This window comes from Bufo bufo, chromosome 7 (assembly GCF_905171765.1).
Source record: "Bufo bufo chromosome 7, aBufBuf1.1, whole genome shotgun sequence".
NCBI lineage: Eukaryota > Metazoa > Chordata > Amphibia > Anura > Bufonidae > Bufo > Bufo bufo.
Genome location: NC_053395.1, coordinates 216,347,808 through 216,371,175, shown reverse-complemented (window position 1 = coordinate 216,371,175; position 23,368 = coordinate 216,347,808). Strand labels below are relative to the sequence as shown.

At 44.7% G+C, this 23,368-nt stretch overlaps 1 protein-coding gene across 1 annotated transcript in view; it reads right to left on the bottom strand.

Moving 5' to 3' along the window:
• Positions 1–1,969: 1,969 nt before the first annotated feature.
• Positions 1,970–23,368, bottom strand: part of LOC121008830 (lactase-phlorizin hydrolase-like) — a 37,642-nt gene continuing 16,243 nt past the window's right edge. The window contains exons 8-20 of the mRNA XM_040441529.1: positions 21,389–23,361; positions 17,790–18,456; positions 16,668–17,313; positions 14,990–16,543; positions 14,606–14,874; positions 12,138–12,428; positions 10,129–10,327; positions 9,662–9,864; positions 8,993–9,102; positions 7,586–7,720; positions 5,828–6,048; positions 4,445–4,681; positions 1,970–2,184 (exon numbers count right to left, since the gene is read on the bottom strand). Coding sequence (XP_040297463.1) covers positions 1,970–2,184; positions 4,445–4,681; positions 5,828–6,048; positions 7,586–7,720; positions 8,993–9,102; positions 9,662–9,864; positions 10,129–10,327; positions 12,138–12,428; positions 14,606–14,874; positions 14,990–16,543; positions 16,668–17,313; positions 17,790–18,456; positions 21,389–23,361 — 6,720 coding nt within the window. The remainder of the gene's footprint in view (positions 2,185–4,444; positions 4,682–5,827; positions 6,049–7,585; positions 7,721–8,992; positions 9,103–9,661; positions 9,865–10,128; positions 10,328–12,137; positions 12,429–14,605; positions 14,875–14,989; positions 16,544–16,667; positions 17,314–17,789; positions 18,457–21,388; positions 23,362–23,368) is intronic.

Sequence of the window (23,368 nt, the reverse complement as noted above, 5' to 3'; positions counted from 1 at the left end):
TTGCCGAGACGCATCCGGACCTTATCCGGACACACTCGTGTGAAAGAGGCCTTACAGTTCTGGAATGTATTGGATAACACTGACATAATGCTGTCATAATACATTCCAGAACTCTAAGGCTGGTTTCACACGGGCATTGCGGATTGGGGCCGGATGCGTTCAGAGTGCGTTCAGTGAAACTCGCACAATTTTGCAAGCAAGTTCAGTCAGTTTTGTCTGCAGTTGCGTTTAGTTGTTCAGTTTTTTCCGCGCGGGTGCAATGCTTTTTGATGCGTTTTTTCACGCGCGTGATAAAAAACTGAATGTTTACAAACAACATCTCTTAGCAATCATCAGTGAAAAACGCATCGCACCTGCACTTGCTTGCGGATGCAATGCATTTTTCACGCAGCCCCATTCACTTCTATGGGGCCAGGGCTGCGGGAAAAACGCAGAATATAGAGCATGCTGCGATTTTCACGCAACACAGAACTGATGCGTGAAAATCACCGCTCATGTGCACAGACCCATTGAAATGAATGGGTCAGGATTCAGTGCGGGTGCAATGCGTTCACGTCACGCATTGCACCTGCGCGGAAAACTCGCTCGTGTGAAAGGGACCTAAGGCCTCTTTCACACGAGCGTGACGGATTAGGTCCGGATGCGTTCAGGGTGCGTTCAGTGAAACTCGCACTATTTTGCAAGCAAGTTCAGTCAGTTTTGTCTGCGATTGCGTTTAGTTGTTCAGTTTTTTCCGCGCGGGTGCAATGCGTTTTGATGCGTTTTTTCACGCGCGTGATAAAAAACTGAAGGTTTCCAAACAACATCTCTTAGCAACCATCAGTGAAAAACGCATCGCACCTGCACTTGCTTGCGGATGCAATGCGTTTTTCACGCAGCCCCATTCACTTCTATAGGGCCAGGGCTTCGTGAAAAACGCAGAATATAGAACATGCTGCGATTTTCACACAACGCAGAACTGATGCGTGAAAAACAACGCTCATGTACACAGACCCATTGAAATGAATAGGTCAGGATTCAGTGCGGGTGCTATGCGTTCACGTCACGCATTGCACCCGCGCGGAAAACTCGCTCGTGTGAAAGGGACCTAAGGGTTACATCATAAATCAATATAATGCTATGCAACCCCGGCAGTGCTGGGAGGTCAGGACAGGTGCTGTGCTGCGAGTCCGGAGCGTGACACTCGCTTGTCTGAAACCAGCCATTAGCAGCATTTAGATCTACATGAAACAGGACTTTCCTACAGAATGCTGCAGCAGATGATTGAAGTTTCCAATAACAGCATACATATGGGAATTGCTAGATAAGCAATAAAAAGTGTCTCCAAGCCAGGGGTTCACATTCCGCATAGAAAGCAATCGCACAAGTCCATTCAGCAGAATTAAACAATCACTCAAAGGGAATGTGTCACCATTGTTTTCCTCTGCCAGTTAAAACCAGATAGGAACACATCTTTTTTTTTTTCTAATTGCAGATTTTTTTATATTCTGTTCTGGGATTATGGGGGCGTCCATCTTGCCTGAGCTGTTTTTAACAGCATTTAGAAAATTGCTTTACAGCAGCCACATGGACCATAGACACCATGGACAGGAGGAGATCTCATTGACTTCTATGGGAGAGTTTTTTAGGCATGCAGAGGTCAGGAGGGAGCAGATAAGCTGTTATATCGCCTATTGTGAATGATGAATCCTGTTTTATCTACCTGCAGGTGATATTTCATTCTAATCCTGCCTATGATGATAAGCAGATAACTGCCTGAAAGTGATCTGTACATACCAAAAAGTGGCGCCTATTATTAGGCTTAGGGGCCAGTGTGAAAACTGCCGAATTTTATATTTTTTGGTTAAATACAGATATTGACATAGAAAATTAAAAATTACCATCACAAATTCTTTAAAAATATGTTTATATGTGATTTAAACAATAGGTCCTTTTCTAATCACACATTTCCTTGAAATTACACCCGAGCCTAAAACAATTCTGCAAGTTTTAACTTCTTGCGCAGTTTACTGTACAGGACTGAGAATAAAATGATTCCTAGAACGGCAGCGAGGAGAAGAGCGAACTCCACGTACAGAGCGACCATCGCGTCAGATGTAGAGATCTGCATTCCCAGGAAGGAGACACTTTCAGGGCTGTCAGTAGGAGCGGGTTCAGATGTTATTCCTGCCTGAGGGGTCGTCCCTGTGTGAGTAGAAATACATGAATATAATGAAATAGAAAGCATAAGAGGATGTAACTCTAAAAGTGGAGGCAGAACCTCTCACAGCTGAGAGTTTGTTACAATTGTATCCAGCCTAGACAATCCTCTGTGAACTAAACAGATGGCTCAGGATTGATACATTTTACCAGCACAGATACATTGTAGCAAAATGATCAGGCTAGTTTAGATGTTTGTTCTCACAGATGAATTGATTAGACTGTGGATACAACGGTAGCAAACCCTCTGCTGTAAATAGTATTAGGTCTGTACAGTTTTTCTGCTTACGGATATTAGACTCTGTTCACATCTGGGCCGGCGTATACAGGAGGTATGCTGCAATTGCTCTCATTTGAAGGCCTCATGCAGCACACAACCATGTCTTGTATCCGTGTCTGATCCACATGTTTGGCGGATTGCACATGGACCTATTCGTTTCTATGGGTCCGCAAAAAAAAAAACCGGACCACACAACGATGTCACACGTGTGCTGTCTCCATCCATGTGTCCGTTACGTAAAAAGATAGAACTGGTTTTATTCTTGGGTGCAAAATGCTGCCCTCCACGGACCCATGAAAGTCAATGGGTCTGCAGGAAACAAACTGACCCAACACAGATTTCACACGGATGTCATCTGCGTTTTACAAAGTGCGTACTGTTGTGTGCATGAGGCCTAATTGCAAGTATATTGCTGCATGCTGTGCTATTCTGTCACGAAAATATATGTAAGACCCTTAAAACTATAATTTTTAATATGTCAATCTAAAACCTATTGCCCAAACTATGATTGGCAAATGATGCCAATCAATAACCCTGGTACTTCAAAAATGACATAAATCAATAATGAAACAAACGTACAAAGAGGAGCGGGACGGGGGGCCGGGGGAGGGTATGCACTGACCCTGGATGACCCTGTTGTACCCCTCAGCCCAGAGAAGAATCCCAATGGTGGAGACTCTCTGTCCTCGTTCCTCAGCTAGATAACCCTAAAGGTGTTTTGGGGGTGTTTTAAGGGTCTTACATATATTTTCATGGATAAATTATTTTGATAATTAGACTCATTATATATCCCATGTAAACATCATAACATATGTAAATGTGCTATTCTGGCCATCAAAAGTGACGGAAACCCAAATGCACAACTTTAGGGCCCATGCACATAACCGTATGTATTTTGCGGTCCGCAAAACACGGATCCGAAAAAATACAGATGACGTCCGTGTGCATTTCGTATTTTGTGGAACGGAACAGCCGGCCCCTAAAAGAACAGTCCTAGCCTTGTCTGTTATGCGAACAATATTAGGACATGTTCTATTTTTTTGCGGAACGGACATGCGGACATACGGAAAAGGAATGCACACGGAGTACCTGCCTTTTTTTTCTGTGGACCCATTAAAATGAATGGTTCTGCATACGGTTCGCAAAAAAAATACGTTCATGTGCATGATCCCTTAAGGTGACCAAATATTGACATATGGAGGCCCTTTCATCTAATATAGGCCTCTTTCACACGACCGTATGGCTTTTTCAGTCTTTTGCGGTCCATTTTTCATGGATCCGTTGTTCCGTTTTTTGTTTCCATTTCTCTTCCATTTTTCCGTGTTTCCGCTCCTTTTTTCCGTTTTGTTTTTTCCATATGGCATATACAGTAATTACATAGAAAAAATTGGGCTGGGCCTAACATTTTCAATAGATGGTTCCGCAAAAACGGAACGGATACGGAAGACATACGGATGCATTCTGTATGTGTTCCATTTTTTTGCGGACCCATTGACTTGAATGGAGCCACGGAACGTGATTTGCGGGCAATAATAGGACATGTTTCATCTTTCAATGGAACGGAAAAACGGAAATACGGAAACGGAATGCATACGGAGTACATTCCGTTTTTTTGCGGAACCATTGAAATAAATGGTTCCGTATACGGACCGTAAACGGAAAAAAAAATGGTCGTGTGAAAGAGGCCATACAGTATGACCCACTGAGGGGGAGGGGCTTCACTGAATTTCGTGTCAATGTGGTCTTCCGATATTAGTTAGACATGGCTGCCTTCCTCCAGAAACAGCGCCACGTTTTTCCATGAGTGTCTGATATTGTAGATCAACTCCAGTGAAGTGAGTGAGGCCAGATGTGGCGCTGTTTTTGGAGAAAGCAGATCCTACACGTGGCTAGGCTCCCATGTGGTGCCATTTTGATATCCAACCCCCACTATAGTCAAACAAAACCTACTTGCAGTCATCTTACCTTCAGGCTCCGGCTGGAGGCAGGGATGAGAGACGTTTTTGGGGTCCGGGAATCCGTTGCACCGGATGAGTTGCCTGTAATACTTGGAGGACTCTTTTGGGATGCGAGTCAGATTGGGATCGGTGTAATTGGTGTAATAGAAACCAAACCGCTCGGCGTATCCTGCCGCCCACTCAAAATTATCCATGAGGCACCAGGCTGTGTAACCGCGAAGATCCACCCCATCATACGTGGCCGCTGCATGGAAATAACCAGTCTTATGTTTAGTTGGAAAATACAGATTTTTAGCTTAAAGGGGTTGTCCAACGGGTTAAAAAAATATTCCCCCGACGCCTCCATGAAATGCATTCTTAGCCAATCACTGTCCAAAGTGGTGACCCGCCTCAGCCAGTGATTGGCTGAGCAGTCATTTCCTGAGTGTCAAGAGGAAGCAGGAAGTAGAGACCAGTGGGGGAGCAGCATTAGGACTTATTATTTACACCAGGGATGCTCAACCTGCGGCCCTCCAGCTGTTGCAAAACTACAACTCCCAGCATGCCCTAATAGCTGTAGGCTGTCAGGGCATGCTGGGAGTTGTAGTTTTGCAACAGCTGGAGGGCCACAGGTTGGCCATCACAGATTTACACCGTTTGGAGCCCTCTAAAAAAATAAAATGTTAATCCGCCAGTCAACCCTTTAAAACTCAGATTTGAGGTAGCATTAGATGTAGGAATGTTGACTGTACCGAAATCTGCTTCAGATCATACCGCCTTGTAGGGTAGAGCCCCCGAAACATCATACTTTTCTAAAAACCCAGTCCTCTGATCCTGAGGAAGGTTTCTTTTGATCTCATGCAAATAAGGCTTTCGGTGCACCATGGGAGGAGCCTTTCTGTTTGGTGCACCATCGCTCCACCACTGAAGCCACCCAGCGCCTCCCCCTCATGTTTTATTGTCAGTCCTTCAAATTTCAGAGTGGGTAGCAATAACACAGGGGGGACCAGGTGCACCAAATGGAGAGGCTCCGCCCACAGTGCACTGAAAAACCCTATTTGCATAAAAATAACAAAAAGCATTTCTCAGGATTAGAGCACCGGATTTTCACAAGAAAGGTATTATATTTAATTTCGGGGCACCTACCCTACAAGTGACAGGTTCCCTGTAAATTTATGTTAATTTATTCCGATAAGTGATAATACATGAAGGGGAAACAATATGATTCAGATTCAATGGAGCAGAGTAGATATGGGTTGCAGAAGTGTACATACCCATTAATGTGGTCAGCTTACAAATGTACCTTTTTTCTAGACCAGTGGTCTCCAACCTATGGCTCTTCAGTTATAGTGAAACTACAAACCCCAGCATGTCCTGATGGCCGCCCCCTTCTAGACGCCGACGCTCTCACCTTTTAACGCCTCATTGACGTAGAGCTTGAAGTAATGTTCCCTCCAGACGTCGTTCAGATCCGTCCCCCGCTCAGAAATCCCGTTCTCCGTCACATAGATGGGAGGGTTGTTAAACTCTTCTTTTATCCAGTTCAGTATCCTCCGGAAGCCAAAAGGAGTCACTTTCAGCCAAATGGAGCCCGATCCGAGCCAGGTGCGGTCAGCCATCGAGGCTACACCCCTGCATCAAGTCAATGGTTTGTCAGTTTTTACATCCCTGGTTATGGAAGGTCGCCCATCGTCTGTACAAGGAGGGGGCCGCTGTGCCCATATTTACCATAATGCAGCTCAATGTCACCTCATAGTAGGGATATCACTTAGATTCAGAATTCTGGGCGGATTCATTTCTTCATTTATCATTACAGAGTTTGAAACATTGTATCGCACAAAAAGCGTGTATAGACAGTAATATTCTGCCTGCCTACAGCCACCACTAGGGGGAGTTTAAGAGCTTACTGCATATTGTTTATACACTGAACTCAATAGTAATCCAGTATTGAGTGAGCTCCCTCTAGTGGTGGCCGCAGGCAGACAGAATTTTATCATTCATTTCTATGTTTTTGCAGAGGATTTGCAACTCTGGGTCAGAAAAACGGAGGTCTGGCTGCTATAAGAATAGATTAAGAAAATATTTGCTACAGAATATGGGGCTGAAAGGTGGCCACTCTGCATTATCTCGCCAGCAGTTGCATCACTTAGGCATGGACTCAAGGGAACTATCAATTTGCTGATCTACTGTAGTGTACAACCCTGATAGGACTGCAGAGAGAGAACAGCCCAATGGATGGAATGGGTCGCTTCGCCCACAATCTCATGTCATGCAATTGGCTTTTGGCATGCCACAGCCATGGAGATTAGGACACAATGCGTCAGTAATAGCTGTTTCTGGCAGCCCCATTCACTGCATGAAAAGGGACAGCGTCTGTTTGTCCTGTTTTGCAGCCACGAGGGGGCTATTGGCTTTGATCTCATCACATTTAGGGGCCCCAAAGGTCGGACCCCACTGTAACTTTCTATTCTGATTTCACAGGTTAAATAAAGTAAAAAACAATATGTGGTTGGAAAACTTAGCAGCAGGTTCATTATTAAGATAAAGCAATACCAGTCTGTGACCACCAGGTGGCAGCAGAAAACTGTTCCATCGAATATACAGTGTACATTTTGGTGTATGATGAATACATTGCAGATTGCACTAGGCAATACTCATACACATTCATGGTAATTGTGTGCGTTCTAGATGAGCTCTATGCAAACATTGAAGTTATTTGTTTTATTTTTATTTGTTTTTACCTAAATAGGTGCATAATTCTGTGCTGCTTAATATCATATTTATAGTCCTTTATAGTGGTTTGATTTTTGCAAGAGCTCCCAATGCTGCTGCGTCCCTTCTCACAGCCACAGAAATAAATGACACAATTCTGTCAGCCTGCAGCCACCAGTATGGGAAGCCCACTAATTATATGGCTCCCACTGAACTCAATAATAAATTGGCATGCAGTCAGCTCCCCCTTGTGGTAGCAGTTAAAAAAAATAATAATAATGCTCAGCTCTATTTGCTGGTAGCGTCCTGATGTGCCACCAGCAGTGGTGAGAGCCTAAAATCTTGCCAGCAGTTGCTTCATTGAGGCATGGACCTTCAAGTCAAATATCAATGTGCTGATCTACTGTAGTGTACCCCTTTAAGATCATACAAATGCATTTGACTTTGTAGCGCCTACCTGTCTGCATCATAGGACTGTACAGACTCACGGAAGTTGAGGGGAGAGGTCAAGGTTGTGGTGTAATGATTGAAGCCAAAAAAGTCGTATGTGCCTTTAATTCTTTTCTTCTGCTGTTCTGTGAATTCAGGAAGTCTGTAAAGGGTTAAAGTAGCTAATTTACACACACACACATATATATATATATATATATATATATATATACACATGCATGCATACACACCCTGTTTCAAATAAATTAAAAAAATATCCAACTTTGCTAATAGTCTTTATTACAAATTTCCTAAGCAGACTTATGTGTCTCCATGGTTACAGACTACAAAATTAATCCAGTGTAGTCAGATCCTGCAATCAGTGGTTACTTAAATCTCATGGGACCACAAATACAATATGCAACGGGGCCAATGCCCGCCATGTACAGTTTATAGTACTGGTGTCTTAGGCCTCATGCACACGACCGTTGTTTTATTCCGTGTCCGTTGTTCGTGATTTTCTGCGGACCCATTGACTTTCAATGGGTCAGTTGAAAACTCGGCTAATGCACCGTTTGTTGTCCGTGATCCGTGGTTCCAGTTCGTCCAAAAAATATAACCTGTCCTATTTTTTTCACGGAAAACGGTTCGCGGACCCATTCAAGTCAATGGGACCGTGAAAAAACGCGGAAGCACACAAGATTGTCACCCGCGTCCGCGTCCGATTTTTTCCTATGATTTGCATGGCAAACTTGACTTAGACTTTTTTTTACTTTCCTTCATGTCTGGTGATCCTCCAAAAATAAAGGAAGACACACGGAAACAAAAACGGAAACGGATCACAAAACAACGGAACCCCGTTTTGCGGAACGGCACACAACAACGGTCGTGTGCATGAGGCCTTATGCAGTAGAGGGTACTTTGGGCCCCACAGACACTGGGGCCCAGGTGCACCTACTAACCATGCACCCCTATTAGCTATGTCTTTGACCCTAGGGATGAAGTCTGGCCATGTTTAAGGGCTCATGCACACGACCGTTGCCCCGCCATGCCTGTATTGCAACCCACAAATAGCGGGTCCGCAATATGCGGGCACTGGCCGAGTGCTCACAGCATCACGGATGCAGACCCATTCGCTCGAGCGGTGGCACAGAACCCCACGGAAGCACTACGGAATGCTTCCGCGGTTTTCTGTCCGTGCCACATGTTCTATTTTTTTGCGGTGCGGACGGATCACGGACCCCTTCAAGTTGGATGGGTCTGGATCCGTCTGCGGCAGCCATACGGGAGATGCCCGTGCGTTGGGGACCGCAACTTGCGGTCCCCAATTCACGGAACGGCCGCGCTCGGCCGTGTGCACGAGCCCTAACTCTCATAGTCGCTTTCATGCCTAGGAATAAATGATAAGAGTATAAACCCGCCCCATTCCAGTTACCGAGATTTTGGCAGTCCTTGTGCGAGACTCCTCTCCAAAACCCTCGACTTCATGATCTCATTGTAATCTCCATTGTTGAAAATTGGATTTGCAAACCATCCTCCGTAAAACTAGACAAGAAAGTAAAAGAGGGAATCTAAATGCTTATGGACACCACAAAAGGGCAGAACAACCGGACTATAAGTAGTCTTGATAATTAAAGAAAATTGTGTATACAGCCCTTATGCAAAGCTATGTGCCTCCATGCTTTCGGACTACAAACTATTACCCTGTACCTTGGAATATACAGTATGTTCATGTTTTTATTTATTTATTTTTCTTTTTCGCTTATTTTTATTTGTTGGTATGTGGAAACCATCATCAAGTAGATAATATGCTGCTGGCAGATTCTAGCTTTATTTTTTATGATGATTTGTTTGGATTCTCGGGTGATGATTGATGATTTGATGCTCATGGAGACTCATCCTTCTCAGCAGGACACTATAAAGAATAAAGTACTAAATAACACATAATGAGAATAACCTGCAAACAGAAGCCTCCCTGCTTGTTGACGGTTTCCATTTTTCCAATGCATTTTTTTTTCTATCATGCAGAGTAGTATTTTTTTTAAAAATGGTGTGAAATGGAATGAAATACATATACAATGTGATTTATCATCTCCAATCATACCATCATATATCTCCGGGCTGCATCTATATCTTCCTGTTTGTAGGGGTTTCTTGGTTCAGCCCAGTCAGAGTTAATGGTGATGGAAATGAGGCCTCCTTGTTTTGCTCTGTAGGTGCTGTTGTAGAGGTGCCAAGCCTCAGCGTGGGCCTTGATGAGATTATGTCCCACTTCATAAGGTCCAATCCCGGGCCTATTATAAATTCCTTGAGAGAAGTTTACAGAGAATTACTAAAGAACTGTGTGTCCTACTGGAACCGCTGTGATTAAGGAACAATCCATAAGTGAAATTATTATAATGATCTGAAAGACTCTCTTCACCTCGGCAGCAAGTGTTCACTTTCTCTACAGCACCCCCGCAGGAGGAATGAAGCATTACACAGCGCCCATCAAACCTGGTTAGTTAATAGACTTGGAGGGTCTTCCAGAAGAAGAGACTCGTTAACCCCTCGTAAGGCTCACGTTCTTACCTGGAGCTGCTGTTCCATAACCGTACCCCAAATTAGCAATGATGTACGGCTCGTTCAGAGTGATCCAGAACTTGACTCTGTCCCCGAGTCTATCAAAGAGAAGATCGGCGTAATCTTTAAACCTTTCCACTATTGTCTCGTTTTCCCATCCTCCAACGTCTTGTAAGGATTGAGGAAGATCCCAGTGATAAATCGTCACCTATGGGAAAGTAAACAATGTCTATGCGAAAGAAGACCTTCAGTCCGAGCAGCCTGACCCCTTCCCCAAATCTTCTGTGTACGTCAAGAGCAGCCGTCACCTCTCCTGACATGTCTGTTTTACTAACGACTTGCATCCCCCATGTAATAACAATTCTGGATTATCTATCCGTATGACTCTATGTTGTGACGTTCCTCTATTATTCCTACTAGAAGTTTATCAATGTCAGCGGGTCCAGCTGGGTGTTATGAGTGTTTCCCTGCATAGTCTGATAATATCAAAGCAGTGCTGCCAGTGAGCAGGGAAATCCCCCCCCCCCAACTGGTAACACCCAGCTGGTAACACCCAGCTGGACATTCATTGCAATCTGTTAACAATTCATTCTTAACTTCTAGTAGGGATAATAGAGGAATGGCACAAGAGAGAGTCATAAGAATAGGTGTTCTAGAATTACCACGTGAGGGATGCAACTTCCTTTTAGGGCTCGCTCACACGACCGTTGGTGTCCCGTGCTGTGAACCGCAAATTGCGGTCCGCAATGCACGGGCACCTTCCGCAAAAAGATAGAGCATGTTCTATCTTTTTGCGGTGCGGAGGAACGGAACCCCAGAAAGCACTCCGTAGTGTTCCGTTCCGTGCTTCCGTTCCGCATCTCCGGATTTGTGGACCCATCGAAATGAATGGGTCCGCATTCGTGATGCGGAATGACGGCGGAACGGTGCCCGTGTATTGCGGTCCGCAATACGGGAACGGGACACCAATGGTCGTGTGAACGAGCCCTTAGTGGTATCCATACGCAGTAGCGGTCAGTCGGCTGGATGCGGACTTGGCCAGCTATCTAGTGTGTACTGCATGGAAGTTAGGGGACAGAAGGATCGGGCATGTTGGATTTTAAGATGCTCAATCATTTTTCCCCATAGGAGACAGGCTGCCGCCACTTTATGCCTTTCTCTCTATTGACAACACATGCACACTCAGCCGGAAGTACTTATATTGGAAAGAATAGCTGTCAGCTAAACGAGCAGATATCTGCGGTGTATGGCCCTACCTAAGCATGTGCTGACAACCGATAATCTTAAAAATAGTGCTGGGACCCACCATGTCACACTTATAAAGGGTGCAACCAGTTACCTGTATAATGTATATCCAATAAAACGGGACAGAACTGGGAGCGTGGCATGCATATGGTTAAATGGTGGCGATCAGAGGTTTGTCTGATCCCAGCTGTTGGAGCTGGATTGCGGCAGTGAGTGGCATGCTGGCTCCTGACTGTGTGCAGAACCCCACTGATCTATATAGGGGGGACTTGCCCCTCTAAAAGTATTAGCCTTACGGCTCATGCACACGAATGTAGCGTCTGTTCCGTTTATTTTTGCCGACCGTATGCGGAACCATTCATTTCAATTGGTCTGTAAAAAAACCAGAAGGTACTCTGTGGGCATTCCGTTTCCATATTTCTGTTCCGCAAAAAATAGAACATGTCCTATTATTGTCCGCATTACGGACAAGGATAATACTGTTCTATTAGGGGCCGGCTGTTCCGTTCGGCAAAATACGGAAAGCACACGGACGTCATCTGTATTTTTTGAGGATCAGTTTTTTGCGGACCGCAAAATACGTACGGTCGTGTCCATGAGCCCTTAAAGGGATTTTCCCTATCTTTGGACCCTCTGCGGTCACCTCTACATTTAAGTATGGAGAACTGGCGAGCAGGCGGGGAACCCCAACCCCATCAGGCACGTATGGCCTGTCCTGTAGCTATGCCATAATACCTAAGATCGGAATGCCCCTTTAACCCAACCATTATTACCTGAGGCTGGATATTAGCAGCCAAGAGAGCGTCAATCAGTTTGCTGTAGTAATTGAGTCCGGCTTGGTTCACGTAGCTTCGCGTTCCGTCGGGGAGGACCCGGGGCCATGAGATAGAAAAGCGGTAGTGCGTGACTGTAAGGTTTTTGAGAAGCGCCACATCCTGGTCTATTCGGTGGTAGCTGTCACAGGCCACGTCGCCGTTTTCATCATTCGCGATTCTACCTATTGAATGTGTGTACTTGTCCCAGATGCTCAGGCCTTTCCCTTCCGTCCTCCATGCTCCTTCAATCTGAGAAACAAAGAAACATCACTGCTATTATCTGAAAAAGGGATTGTCTACGATCTGAAAAACATGGCTCTTTTCTTGCAAAAACAGCGCCACCCAGTCCACAGGTTCTGTGCTGTATTGCAGTTTGCCCCATTGACTCCAATGGACCTGAGCTGCAGTACCACACACCACCTGTGGACGGGGGTGGTGCTGTTTTGCAATAAAGCAGCCATGATTTTCTCATTCTGAAGCACTACAAAAAAGTTCTAACTGTGCCACCGATGGATACGCCATCAATAGTAAAATCCTGGACAACTCTTTTAAGGGGCTGTGCAGGTGATTCCAAATTTTTCTGTGTCATTTTCTGTGTCATGCTCCCAGACCCTGACCAGACCCTGACCAGACCCTGCACTAAACAGTGTATTGGCTTTGCTCAGTGTCTTATTTTCAAATACATAGGTTGAAAACATGTGACAGTAAGGAAAGGTCTTGAAAATGGTGGGAAATTAAGCTCCAAATATATTACTAAAAAATTATTTTCTAAAAAAGACAACCCCTTTAAGTTATTTTTAGAAAAATCTGATTAATAACAAATTCACCTAACTTGAGAGCTGCAGTACCTTTTACAGCCACTACCAAGTGTACGGCGCTGTGCTGTACCACTGCTTGTTCTAGAATGCAGCATAAAACGACACTCTCCCCCCTTGTACTGCCATATGTATATGTATGTTTTTGTACTTCTGCAAAAAGATGGAAGCCCTCTTCTTTTTGGAAACCCCATTTTTTTTACACCCTAAGGTCCATTTACATGTCCGCAATTCTGTTCTGCATTTTGCGGAACGGAATGCCGGACCCATTCATTTCTATGGGGCCGCACGATGTGCTGGCCGGATCCGGAAATGCGGACCCGCACTTCCGGGTCTGCAATTCTGTTCCAGAAAAAAAATCGAACATGTCCTATTCTTGTCCGCAATTGCGGACAAGATTAGGCATATTCTATTATAGTGCCGGCGATGTGCGGTCCGCAAAATGCGGAACGGACATTGCCGGTGTCCATGTTTTCCGGATCCTAATAGGGAATAAGGGTATCCTCAGCTCAGGATCCTCATCTCTTGGATAAGGGGCACAGAGGTTACAAAGAGCATCTCTCTCTCTCTCTGGAGGACCTGTCCTACATTACACAGACAACCCATTGATCTGAGTGGACATTGTGTAGGGCTTAGTCTCTCCTGTGGTGGCGCTGCAGAAAAGATGAACGGTTACTAGCAAGTTTCCCAGACATTACAGCTGATCGCTGGGGGGGGGGGGGGGGGGGGGGAAGGGTGTCCCTGCAGGAGGGGTTGTCACACTAAAAATATTCTGGATCTGAATACTTTTGTAACAGCATGTATTTAAAAATGTTATATAGCCACTGAGTTATTCAATAAAATGTGTATATCGCCACCTGCTGTTTGTTCTTTTTATTTCTCTGTCCACCTTACTGAGTTGCAGCAGAAAGGACATGTCCCCTGAGCTGCCAGATTGATATAAATCTAGCAGATCAATTGGAGCAATGAATGGGGAGATCTTTGGACCCATGTGAGGTACAGGGCTGGTTCTAGCTTTGTTAGAAATAGATTGTTATGCACTATATTAATTGTTTACATTGAAGGGGTTGTCCCACGAAAATTATTCTACAGTTTTCAAACCAGCTCCTGTATCTGAATACTTTTGTAATTGCATGTAATAAAAAATTTAGCACAGCCACTGAGTTATTCAATAAAATGTATCTGTATAGCGCCACCTGCTGTTTGATTTTTTTCTTATTTCTTTGACCTGCTCACTGAGATGGCCGCACATGCTCAGTTTCATCCTTCAACTGCTTCCTGAGCTGTGATAGGGAGAGCTGAGACACTCCCCCTGAGCTGTGATAGGGAGAGCTGAGACAAGCCTCCTGAGCTGTGATAGGGAGAGCATGGACACGCCCCCCTTAGCTGCAGCAGAAAACACCCTCCCCCTGAGCTGTCAGCTTGATATAAATCTAGCAGAGCAATGACTGGGGAGATCTCTGGATCCATGTGAGGTCCAGGGCTGGTTCTAGATTTGTTAGGAGATTGTCATGTACTATATGATCTCTAATTTTAATTGTTTACATTTATGATGGAATAACCCCTTTAAGTGTGTAGAGTATGTAGCGAAAAGCATGTAGGTAGTCGAACCTGATAAGCTGCAGAGGCCACGCTCCATGCAAAGTTGGGACGGAACTCTCCATATAGAAACTCATCCTCCTTCTGTAATGGGATACCATTGCTCCTTATGACCTCTGAGTAATATATGGCAGATCGTTTGGCGGTCCTTGGACGGGTGGGATTCGTGAAATCCACATGGTGCAGACCAAAACGTACACTGTATCCTGAATTCCATTCAAAGTTGTCCATGAGGGCCCAGGCTGTGTAACCTTTAAGATTTACCCCATCTAGACTGTGAGCTAAACAAAGAAAACAAAGGCACAGGTCACTACCCACAACAGGATCAGCAAAGTCCTCTCCTGAAATGCTCTGTGCTGCCATGAACACAAAATACTGCACATATATAATAGGTACCTTTCAAAGCCTCATCGATATAGGTTTTATAGTAAAATATTCGGTTCGTATCATCAAAATCATCGTTACTATTTGTTGAAACACCATTTTCAGTGATGTATATAGAGACATCTCCATACTCTTCCTTCACCCAGTTGAGCAGCCTCCTCAGTCCCCAGGCTACTGGTCTGTGCTGTGTAATGGCTGATGTTGGCCAGTTAGCAGGATACTCTTCTGCAATATCAAGATCAGTTTCAAAAGATGGTGGACTGAGCCTAAGAGTTTTATGCTGAACTATTTTTGAGGCGTAGATGTTTATGGAGAAAATGTCTGCTGTCCCTTGGATGTAGGCCTTCTCCTCATCTGTAAAAGTTGGAAGTCTAGAAGATTGGAAGCCTTGTAGCTCACTCTTATTGGCCACCTGCCATTTCATCGCCTCTGGGTAGTCACCATTTTTGAATATGGGGTGTGCAAACCATCCCAATGTTAGCTGTAGGTAGCGGTCAGCAGCTTCTATGTCCCGTGAGTCAGTGTGGTCTTTAGGTTCCACCCAATCTGTGTTAAGAGTTATAGAGATTACGCCACCTTGGTTTGCTCTGTACTTCTCATGGTACGTATGATAAACCTTGGCATGGATTTTGAGCAGATTGTGAGCTACTCTGTATGGAGCTGAGCCAGGGTCATTCTTCACTTCAGGTGGGAACACACCAATCCCATAACCAGCAGTTACTATCGCGTGGGGTTGGTTGAAAGTCATCCAAAACTTGACCCTATCTCCGAATATTGTAAAACAATAGTCTGCGTAGTTGTGAAAAGCCTCGAGGACTGTATCATTCTCCCACCCACCCAAGTCTTGGAGAGCCTGAGGAAGATCAAAGTGGTAAAGAGTCACCATTGGTGAGATGTTGTTTGCCAATAGGCCATCAATAAGCTTGTTATAATACTCCACGCCCTTAGTATTGACTGTGCCCTGTCCATTTGGGAAGATTCGAGGCCACGAGATGGAAAAGCGGTAACTGTTCACCCCTAGACTTCTCAACATGTACAAGTCTGCATCCAACTGGTGGTAACTATCACAGGCAATGTCCCCATTCGAACCATCAACAATATTTCCGGCATGTGAGAATGTGTCCCAAGTACTTAGTCCTTTCCCATCTTCATTCCATGCCCCTTCAATCTGATAAGCCGAGGTCGAGACGCCCCATCTGAAATCTTCGGGAAATGTTGCGTAATGGTACATGTCCCTTTCAAAAGCAGTTTGCCCTGAAAATTTTTCCCATACAACTTTCGAAGATGAAGGCACTTTTGATGCTGGAAGAGGGGGCAACTTTCTCGAATTTGACCATCTTAAGCTTGAAGAACCTATCTTAGTTTGCTTTGTTATTGGAAAACCGTTATTTTTGATGATATTCGAGAGAAGAAAGGCTGATTGTTTGGGGGTCCTTTGCCTGTTTGCGTCTACAAAATTAACATAATGTAAACCATATCTTTGGTGGTATCCCTGTGGTCCCTCAAAGCTGTCCAGCAAGGATCGGACTATATATGAATTTACAGACACGTTATCGGTCTTGACAGCTACAAAGGGATAAAATAAATATCACGGTTAGAGCACTTCAATATAATTGCAACGCAATGGAAAAAATAACTGGTGTAGATAATTAGTTTTCACACATCTAATATATATCTATATATTCATTACCTTTTACGGCTTCATTGATATATGCTGTCAAGTACTCCACTCGAGCTGTGTCATTGAACACCTCTCCAGTGTAGGGTGTTGGCATACCATTCCCAGTTATATATATGGGTAGTCCTCCTTTTACATATTCTTCCTTGACATAGTTCAGAAGCCTCCTGAGACCCCATGGCACCACATAGAGCCATGGAGATGAGGTGGTCGGCCATGAAGGATCCACATGGGGTGCAAATCCTCCAATGTTATCATAATTGGCTACACAGCTAGGGCTTTCAGAGGCATTGACCATTCGGGATGTATAGTGGGAGATGCCAAGGAAGTCTGCAGTGCCATTGATGTAGGCTTTCTCTTCCTCAGAAAATGCTGGCAACTCAGCCACTGTAGTAGAGCACTGGGTATTTATGTGTTGGACCTGTGTCTTCAGGACCTCTGGGTAGTCCCCATTGACAAGAATTGGATGTGCGAACCACCCAAGCATGAACTGGAGATATCGCTCTGCAGCGCTCACGTCATTAGGATTATTTGGGTCTTTTGGTTCTGCCCAGTCTGAATTCAGAGAGATTCCTACCTGACCTTGCTGCGAGGCCCGGTACTTGTCATTGTAAACATGCCAGGCCTTAGCGTGAGCTTTCACAATGTTGTGTGACACCTGTGAGATACAATGTGGAAGACACGATTAGAGAAATACTTATCCATTCCCGGCCCTGTTTTATCAGTGGTATGGCTGCTCATAATGAGATAGTTTATAGTGAGCTAATTATTAGGTAGGTATCTGCTGTTATATGATATCACTACCATAGCGGCCCGCAGAGATAGCAGGACATTATATCACAACCAATAATAATAATGTCTGTACATGACTTTTCTAGGCATAAAAATTTATATTTATGTTGCATTTATGCCACTAATATAACCTTCCATATTCTTTCCCAATAACTGCTGACATATTTGATATAAATGAATGAAATATTTAGGTTTTGTTTCCTGACTGTAGCCTTGTGGGCATGATCTGTGACATGTGCAAAGGTCATTGTACAGGGAGGGGGAGGAGGTGAGCTGTGTAAGGAAATTCACATTGTTTACAAACTATTGAAATAGTTAGATGATTTTGATTCCTGTTTGTACCTTGAAGGAGGCATTTCCTGGATCTTTGATCCCGGGGGCATGTTGTCCAGTGCCATAACCCGCGTAACTAACGACCCAAGGTTCATGAAACGTTATCCAATGTTTAACTCTATCTCCAAAAGTGCTGAAGCAGAAATCTGCGTATTCCATAAAAGCCTGACTGGTGGATTCATTCTGCCAGCCCCCGGACTCCTGCAGAGCTTGGGGTAGATCCCAGTGATACAAAGTTACCATTGGTTTGATATTTTCTTTGATTAACCGGTCAATTAATCTGTTGTAATATTTCACGCCTGCTGAGTTGACTTTGGATTTCAGTCCTGTTGGGAATATTCTGGACCAGGAGATGGAGAAGTGATAGACCTTGGACTGTAGGCCCTTCAGAAGATACACATCATAGTCAATCTTGTGGTAGCTGTCGCAGGCCACATTGGCTGTTGCATTGTCATCAGCTTGACCATGTTGTCCAAAAACGTCCCATATAGATTGTCCTTTATCTCCCTCGGACCAGCCTCCTTCTACTTTGAAGGCTGCAGAGGAGGAGCCCATCAGGAAACCATTGGGGAAGGTCTCATGCAAGAAGACGTCTCGCTCTGCTGGTGTCTGGCCGGCAAATCTCTCCCATACGGTGGTAAAGGCCGAGCGAGATGTTCTTGCTGAATACTCCCACCTGAAATGCAAAGATAGTGGCAAAAAAAGTTCTTAAGTGGGTTTCCACTCACTTTCAGGACAAGAGGATGGGGAAGTGTGGCCATATTGGCTGTCATTTTTAAGTTAGCTTCTAAGCAACTGATAGTAACTAAAAGAAGAGTCCTATGAGTCAATGTAATCATAAAGGGTTTGAGAGATCAAGTGCTGTGCATGAGCGTGTTTGGGTGACCGCAACATGCACAGTAGTGGTCACAGGAAGTTCTATGGCTATCCCTTTTTGCTAGAAGGGTTCCCTGACAATAATATGGTCGCAGGGACTAGCAGGAACCTGTGGAGGAACTGGCAGCAGGTGTTCACTTTTCCTGCAGTGCCCCCACAGGTGAGATGAAGCATTACAGTACAAGTACTGAGTCTCTTGCAAATTTTATGATCACAGTGATCTGAAGGACTCTCTGCACCTTAGCACTTAGCACATTTTTCTCTGCAGCGCCTCCACAGGGGATATGAAGAATTACAGTTCCCATTTAAACTATTTGTGTCATGAACAGATGTCACGAGTCTTTCCAGAGCAAGCGGGCGAAAGAGAAAGCAAGACCGAAAAAGAGTAAAATGTTCAAAAAAACAGTAATAGCAAAGGAAGACTTTTTTATTTCTTTAAAGGAGTTTGCCGGGTTTTCCTCAGGATGGGTCATCAATATCAGTTAGTCAGAGGTCCGACATACAGAATTCTGCCAATCAGTTCCTTGAGGAGGCTGCTCCTCACTTTGATGAGTGGCGTGACTTCCTTGCATTGTACCAAGCACAGCGCCGTCCTATGGATAGTGGCTGTGTTTGGTATTGCAGCTCAGCACCATTCGCTTGAATTGGATGAGCTGAGCCTAGGCCATGTGACCAAAAAACGTGAATTCGCTGGCCCATGTGCTCATGGCCTCTTCAAACAGCTGATTGACGGGCGTGCCAGGAGACGGACCACCACCAGTCAGATACTGATGACCTATCCTGAAGTTCATTAGTTTTACACAATTGGACAACTCCTTTAACTTGTCCCAAAATGATGAACCCTGGTACTGGGACTATGAAGGGAACTACATTGATATTTTTTTGGTACTAACCTTTTTTGATTTTCATGGGACAGGAGTATAAATTGACTGACGTCATAACCTTTCAAATCTGCACCCGAGTCGTCCAGTGCTGCAAAAGAAATGAATTAATACAGAGGCTCTGGTGACTTAGACTCCATGTTGTTGATGGTCCTAAATGGATATCTAGGGCCTAGAGAACTTTACAAAACCATTTAAAGCACAAATAATGCCTCAAAAACATCACAAGATCCAGGTAACATCTTCGGTGGCCATTCTTTAGTCACGGAGTCACCCAGTCTCTACACACATGAGCAGTCCCTGCTTTCTCCTCCCTCCTGTTAGAGATATGGAGGCCGGAGAGTGAAAAACTAGACGTAAGGTGAGAGAAGCCCCATAGTTATAGCGAAAATTTACTTACCGAAATTTTTGTTTCCTGGAGTCCGTAGGCAGCACACACCAAAGGGTTAAGTCCCCTAGGTACAACCAGAATAGAGACCAATTAGCAAGCAATAGATTGATTAATTACATAGTACCTCCTAGTATAAAGTACCACAGAGCACACAGAGCCATGTATTGTATGCAGCAATAATTTATTAAGGGTGGGCATATTGTGCTGCCTACGGACTCCAGGAAACAAAAATTTCGGTAAGTAAATTTTCGCTTTCCTGTTGTCCTTGGCAGCACACACCAAAGGGATTTTTAAAGCAGTACTCAAAGGGGGGGAGCACTGGCCGCCAACTGTAGCACTCGTTTGCCAAAAGAAGCCTCTTCTGCTGCCTGAATGTCTAGCCTGTAGTGTTTAATGAAGGTCGATGATGTAGACCATGTTGCGGCTCTGCAGATTTGTTCCAATGGGACTTGTGCCAGCTCAGCCCAGGACGAAGCTGTAGACCTTGTTGAATGGGCCTTTAATAATAATGGACACTGTAACTCAGCCATTTAGTAGGCCAACTCTATAGTCTGTTTGATCCACCTCGCTAAAGTTGCTTTACTGGCCCTTTTACCCTTGTTAGGGCCCTGGTGCTGTAAAAAGAGACTTTCACATCCTCTAAATGATGAAGTGACTTGTAGATAGAACAGAAGAACTCTTCTGACATCCAGGAGATGAGTTTGATCCTGGTCTTGAGTGTTAGACTGGATTACTGGGAGCGATATCTCCTGGTTAATGTTGGTAGTTGAAGAAACCTTGGGCAAGAAACCTGGCATTGTGCGTAGAATCACGGAGTGGCCTAAGTCCCTGAAATATGGTTCCCTACAGGATAGGGCTTGTAGATCACTTATACGTCTTGCTGATGTGATTGATAGTAGGAATAAGGCTTTCCCAGACAAGTGTTTTATGGAAGCTTCTTCAAGCGGCTCGAATGGAGGTTTACACAAGGCGGACAATACCACAGACAGATCCCAGGATGGAATTGGAGAATGGAAGGAAGGATTAATATTCTTCAAAGCTTTGAAGAAAGTGCGGATCAATGGATTATTTGAAAACTTTCCTTGTTGCTGCGCATTTATTGCAGTAAAGTGCACCTTCAATGTATTAGTTTTCAGACCTTTTTTGAAGCCTTCATGAAGAAAGTGAATGATTGTATTTAGGGATTCTGGGTCTTCTGAGTTGCTTTGGCACCATGTCTTAAAGATGCGCCAAACTCGATTGTAAACCTTAACTGTAGCCGGTTTTCGAGCAGCTAGGAGAGTATTGATCACTTCTGTGGGAAGACCTAGGTGAATTAAAGAATCCCGCTCAGTCTCCAAACCGATAACTTTAGGTTGTTGGGGTTCGGATGAAAAAACCCGTTCTGACTGAGGAGATCCCGTCTGGGTGGAATCTTCCAAATCCTCCCTTTGGATAGACGGAGAGCTAGCGAAAACCACGTTCTTCGTGGCCAATAAGGTAGGACCACAATTGCTTCTGCTTGGTCCTGCTGAATCTTCTTGAGTACCTTTGAGATCATTGGAACTGGTGGAAAGATGTATATTAGACCTTCTTTCCAGCTGACTGATAAACCGTCGATCGCAAATGCTTGAGCGGAGCGGTAAATGGAACAGAATATTTTGGTCTTTCTGTTCTGTTCCGTTGCCATTACATCCATACGAGGTTCTCCCCACCAATTCTCGATCTCTGCAAACACAGCCGGATTGAGACTCCATTCTCCCGGATGCATCTTCTTGCGACTGAGTAGGTCGGCCATGACATTCAATGCACCCTTTATATGGAGTGCTGTTATTTCTTGGGTCCATACTTCGGCCCAAGCCATCAGAAGACTGCATTCCCTGGAGAGACTGCTGTTTCTTGTCCCTCCCTGTTTGTTTATGTAGTACACCGTGGAGATGTTGTCTGACCGGATTAGGACACTGCGGCTCTTCAGATGATCCTGGAAATGAATTAAGGCTAGGTGTACCGCCTTTAGCTCCCTCCAGTTGGAGGACCTTTTGGAATCTGCTGTGTTCCACTTCCTCTGCACCCACAGACTGTCGACATGGGCACCCCAGCCCCAGGAGGAGGCATCCGTAGTGAGGTGAATCTGGGTTTGGGATTGCAGACTTCTGCCTTGTTGAAGGCGTTTGGGTGACATCCACCACCTGAGATGACGACGCGTCGATACTGGTATCACAAACTTCCTGTCCAGGGAGTGATAACTCTTGTCCCACGCTGTGAGGATGGCATGTTGTAGCTCTCTGAAGTGAGCTCTTGCCCATGGAACTGCATCCACTGAGGAAGTTAACCGACCCAGTAGAGACATGGCCTGCCGAAATGTTACTCTGGGGGCAGAGATCAGGTGTGAGGCCTGTTTCTGGATAGCTATTATCCTTTCTGCGGATAACCTGACATTCATTTTCTTTGAATTCAGAATGAATCCCAGAAACTTTATCTCCTGAGAAGGAACAAGTTGAGATTTTTTGTGATTTACCAGGAACCCATGATTCTGGAGCATTAGTAGAGCTTCTTTCAAATCTGTTGATAGTTGAGCTGCAGAGTTTGCTATCAGAAGCCAGTCGTCTAGATACGGTATGCAACATATGCCTTTGAGGTGCAATGCTTCTGTCAGGACCACTGCTACTTTTGAGAACACCCTGGGTGCCGATGATATCTCGAAGGGTAAACAGGTGAACTGAAGATGCGATGTTCTGTATTGAGTTCGAATCGCTATTCTTAGATACTTCCGATGCTTGGGAAGGATTGGAATGTGTAAATACGCATCTTGGAGATCTACTGATGCCATGTAGCTGTTCTCCTCTAATAGCGAGATCACCGATCGGATTGATTCCATTCTGAACCTCTTCTTGGCAATATACTTGTTTAGGTATGTTAGATCCACTACTAGCCTCCACTTGTTCCCTGGTTTGGGTACCGGGAAAACCTTGGAATAAACGCCTTTGCCCGCTTCCATATAAGGGACTGGCTCCAATGCTGCCTTCTCTGTGAATTCTTCTAACAGTTGAAGGATCACTGGATTTGTCTGGTTTATAAGAAACCGGTCTGGAGGGATTTTTGAAAATTCCAGGACATAACCTCTCTGGATAGTGGAAATGACCCAGGCGTCGTTTGACGTGTTCTTCCACGCTGCGGTGAATTCTTTTAATCTTGCTCCTACCCGGGGCTGAGGCCTGGCGTCATTGTTCTGCGGGCTTCTTATCTTTTTCCTGAAGTCAAGTCTCTCCTGTCTGTTGTTACGGAATCTTCTTTGTCTGTCAAACTGCTGTTTGTTCCGAAATCTAGGAGATCTTCTTCTCTGGAAACGAAAAGATCTGGAAGGCTTCCTTCTTGTTTCTGGGAATTTAGCAGTCTTGCTGTCATTTAATGACTCCAGAATTTTTTCCAACTGAGGGCCAAACAAGGACGTGGGCTGGAAT